At 51.6% G+C, this 3,580-nt stretch overlaps 1 protein-coding gene across 3 annotated transcripts in view; it reads left to right on the top strand.

Moving 5' to 3' along the window:
- The window catches only part of LOC108229391 (sodium bicarbonate cotransporter 3-like), a 35,047-nt gene extending 31,473 nt beyond the window's left edge, over window positions 1-3,574 (top strand). For all 3 annotated transcript variants that reach the window (XM_037980194.1, XM_037980193.1, XM_037980192.1), the window contains 8 exons: window positions 218-379; window positions 571-822; window positions 895-963; window positions 1,037-1,210; window positions 1,288-1,419; window positions 2,292-2,377; window positions 2,454-2,561; window positions 3,028-3,574. In XM_037980194.1, coding sequence (XP_037836122.1) covers window positions 218-379; window positions 571-822; window positions 895-963; window positions 1,037-1,210; window positions 1,288-1,419; window positions 2,292-2,377; window positions 2,454-2,561; window positions 3,028-3,109 — 1,065 coding nt within the window. In that variant the 3' untranslated portion in view covers window positions 3,110-3,574. The remainder of the gene's footprint in view (window positions 1-217; window positions 380-570; window positions 823-894; window positions 964-1,036; window positions 1,211-1,287; window positions 1,420-2,291; window positions 2,378-2,453; window positions 2,562-3,027) is intronic.
- Window positions 3,575-3,580: the final 6 nt, after the last annotated feature.

The raw sequence follows: 3,580 nt of genomic DNA, 5'->3' as shown, positions 1-3,580 counted from the left end.
ATCATCATCATCATATGAAATAACTTTTTGTCACAACAAAAAATAGTGGCTGGTAAAATATTTGAGTGGCTGGTAAAACATTTTTAATTTCCACCCCGGTAGAACCCTGTTTTCAGATTACGGCTGTTTTCGGGAGAACAAAGGCGGAGTCTGTCCTGATCATCCAGGCAGCTTCAGAAGTTGAATCAGTTTCTAACAACGTTCTCCGTCTGATCAGCCCACATCCACCCATCGGGGGTGGCTCATCTCCCCCCTGGGAACGAACCCTTGGTGGACGCTGCTGGCCGCCGCCATCCCCGCTCTGCTCTGCACCATCCTCATCTTCATGGACCAGCAGATCACCGCCATCATCATCAACAGGAAGGAGAACAAGCTGAAGGTGGGTTCTGATGGCAAGCTGGTCTCCCGATGGCGAGCTGGTCTCCTGTTGGCGAGCTGGTCTCCCGATGGCGAGCTGGTCTCCCGATGGCGAGCTGGTCTCCCGATGGCGAGCTGGTCTCCTGTTGGCGAGCTGGTCTCCCGATGGCGAGCTGGTCTCCTGACCTCCCGTGTTTCTGTGTTCGGCTGCAGAAAGGCTGCGGGTATCACCTGGACCTGCTGGTGGTGGCCGTGATGCTGGGCGTGTGCTCCATCATGGGCCTGCCGTGGTTCGTGGCGGCGACGGTGCTGTCCATCTCCCACGTCAACAGTCTGAAGGTGGAGTCGGGCTGCGCGGCGCCCGGCGAGCAGCCCAAGTTCCTGGGCATCCGAGAGCAGAGGGTCACCGGCTTCATGATCTTCGTCCTGATGGGCTGCTCCGTCTTCATGACGTCTGCGCTGAAGGTGAACATCGCACAGGTTCAGACAGTAAGGAGCTTTATTTTGAAAGGGACTAAAGCTTCCTGTTTGCTTCAGTTCATCCCAATGCCCGTCCTGTACGGCGTCTTCCTCTACATGGGCGTGTCGTCGCTGAAAGGCATCCAGGTGAGTCTGAAAGCAGCGAGAAGGTGGAGAAGAGCCGGAGGAACTTTGTTCTCACGTCTCTTCTGTCCTTCAGCTCTTCGACCGCATCAAACTCTTCAGCATGCCGCCCAAACACCAGCCGGACCTGATCTACCTGCGCTACGTCCCGCTCTGGAAGGTCCACGTCTTCACCGTGGTCCAGCTGTCCTGCCTCATCATCCTCTGGGTCATCAAGGTCTCCGCCGCCGCCGTCGTCTTCCCCATGATGGTGAGACTGGCGGCCGGTTCTTACCGACCCGGTTCTTTGAACGCAGAGACTCACCTCCGACCCGATCGTCTCTGCAGGTTCTGGCTCTGGTCTTCATCCGGAAGCTCCTGGACTTCTGCTTCACCAAGAGAGAGCTGAGCTGGCTGGACGACCTGATTCCAGAGAGCAAGAAGAAGAGAGACGACGACAAGAAGAAGAAGGAGAAGGAGGTGGGTGGGACCACAGGGGGGCGCTAGGGGTGCTATAGCACCGTCTAAGAGCATGTAGGTATGTGTGGGACACTGGGACATGTCCCCCACGTCCCTGATGTGTGTCCTCTCTCTTTTTCCAGCCGATGCAATAGTTTAACCTGTTGTTAACATGTGGGGATGTGTTTTTCCGAGCAGTCTTTGAACGCACCACGTGCACATGGTGCGTCCGGTGTTCAGCTAACAGGCCAGAGTTAATAAGAGACACAAAACAAAGCTGTGAGTAGAGTAACGATGTTCCACGCTGATGATGTTAATGTTGTTAACTTTCAGTCCTCTTTCATTTCTGTTGCTTTCCACGTATTTAAAATGTAGAAAGAGCAGAGTCAGGGAGGAGGAGGAGCGTTGAATCAGAGACGATGATGCAGGATCTTCTGTTTCCAGACGTCCGGGGTCTTTCTGCGGTTGCTGCTGACTGTGCCTGAAAGACGTGTCAGAGGTTAAAAACCTGACTTCAACACGATGACAGTCTCAGCTCAAGTGTTGCTGTGGGTCATTTCCTCAAAGACAAACTGGACACAATAAATAGGAGAGAATTCCTCAGCAGCTTGTTGTGAGGCGCAGGATCACGTGGGATCAGTTCATGTTGTGGGAAGCTGCTTTATTCCTGAGACAGGTTCAGGTGCAGATATCAGCCTCACAGATACATTTATTTATTTATTTATATGATTATATGTGTGTGTTTGTGTCTGTGGGCTGAGATCTGTAAGAACAAGAATCCTTCACAGCGCCCTCATTAAAATGCTGAGCAGCTGCAGAAACCTGGGTGGTTCTGAGAGGATCCGCGGTACCGACCCATCTTTGGTTCCTCACTCCTGTCTGCTCTTCTTCAGGACGCTCAGCGGATGTTGGAGGAGGAAGAGGAGCGATACGAGCGAGAAAACCTCCTCAATTTACCGATCAAAGGCCTGAAAGGACGGTGAGGCGGGTCAGAACACTGAAGGTTCTGCAGGGGTTCAGCTGCAGACTGAACCCGTCTCTGTGGTTCTGTGCAGGTCCGACCCGTCAGAAGTGAACATCTCGGATGAAATGGCCAAAAGTGGGATCTGGAAATCCGTCTCCAAACCACCTGAAGGCAGCAAATGTCTGAAACGCTGCAAAAGGTAAAAACCCGAAACCCGCCTGATTCTGAGTGACATCACCTCCGGGGGGCGTTCTGATTGGTTCCTTCACTCTGCAGGTCTGAAAACCTTTGAGAGGGTTAAAGAGACTAACGAGCAGGGGTTCTTTTATTTCATGTCAGACAACTAAAACTTTGGGACCAAATCAGGAGAAGAATTCTTTGTTGAACTCTGTGGAACTCCTGACTGTTAGCAAACCTTCATCGTTACTTTCTGCTCCTCTGCGCCGTTTCTCGCTTCTCCTCTGAGCTCTGAAGACATTACCTCCTTCAGACGATAATAAAAATATACATTTATTTAAAACATGACGAGTCGCAGCAGAAAAGATGCTTTAAATAACTGATCAGTTGACAAAGCGGTAAATAAATCTCAGTTCCTGATGATGATGATGGTCCGTTTCCGTGGAAACGGAGTGATGAAGCTGATGTTGAACTCGTTTATCCTGCAGTCAGGAGAAGCTGCCGAGCATCCAGATCTGTGTGGAGAACGACGAGGATCGCAGGTTCATCGACACAGAGACGGCCTTATGATCCTTCGGCGGGGGGAGGATGAAGGGGGCGGAGCCTGTCACAGGAGGACCAATCAGCTGTCAACTCAACATGCTGCACTTCTTCCTGCGTTTTCTCTGACGAGGTGAACGTTTTATTTTCTCATCGTTTTATGGTGAAACTGCTGGAAACAGTTTCCTCAGGTTCCTTTGGTTTTTACCCGACGCTTCGCCATCGCTCCTGCTGCTGCGCTCTGATTGGACGACTCGGCGGACGCTGGTTCTTCAGACGGATGTTTAATTTTCTCCTTTTTTAAAACGTTGACTTTCTGCTTTCATGAAGCAACGAGGCCTCTTCACCTCGGACAGATCCCACGCAGGACTGAGTTTTATTTAATCCGCCGTTCAGTTTGACTCCTGAGAGGGTGTGTGTGTGTGTGTGTGTGTGTGAGAGAGAGGGTGTGTGTGTGTGTGAGAGAGAGGGTGTGTGTGTGTGTGTGTGAGAGAGGGAGAG

This window comes from Kryptolebias marmoratus, linkage group LG16, assembly GCF_001649575.2.
Source record: "Kryptolebias marmoratus isolate JLee-2015 linkage group LG16, ASM164957v2, whole genome shotgun sequence".
Classification (NCBI taxonomy): domain Eukaryota; kingdom Metazoa; phylum Chordata; class Actinopteri; order Cyprinodontiformes; family Rivulidae; genus Kryptolebias; species Kryptolebias marmoratus.
The sequence above is the reverse complement of the archived record's forward strand: the minus strand, read 5'-3'. Positions and strand labels throughout refer to the sequence as shown.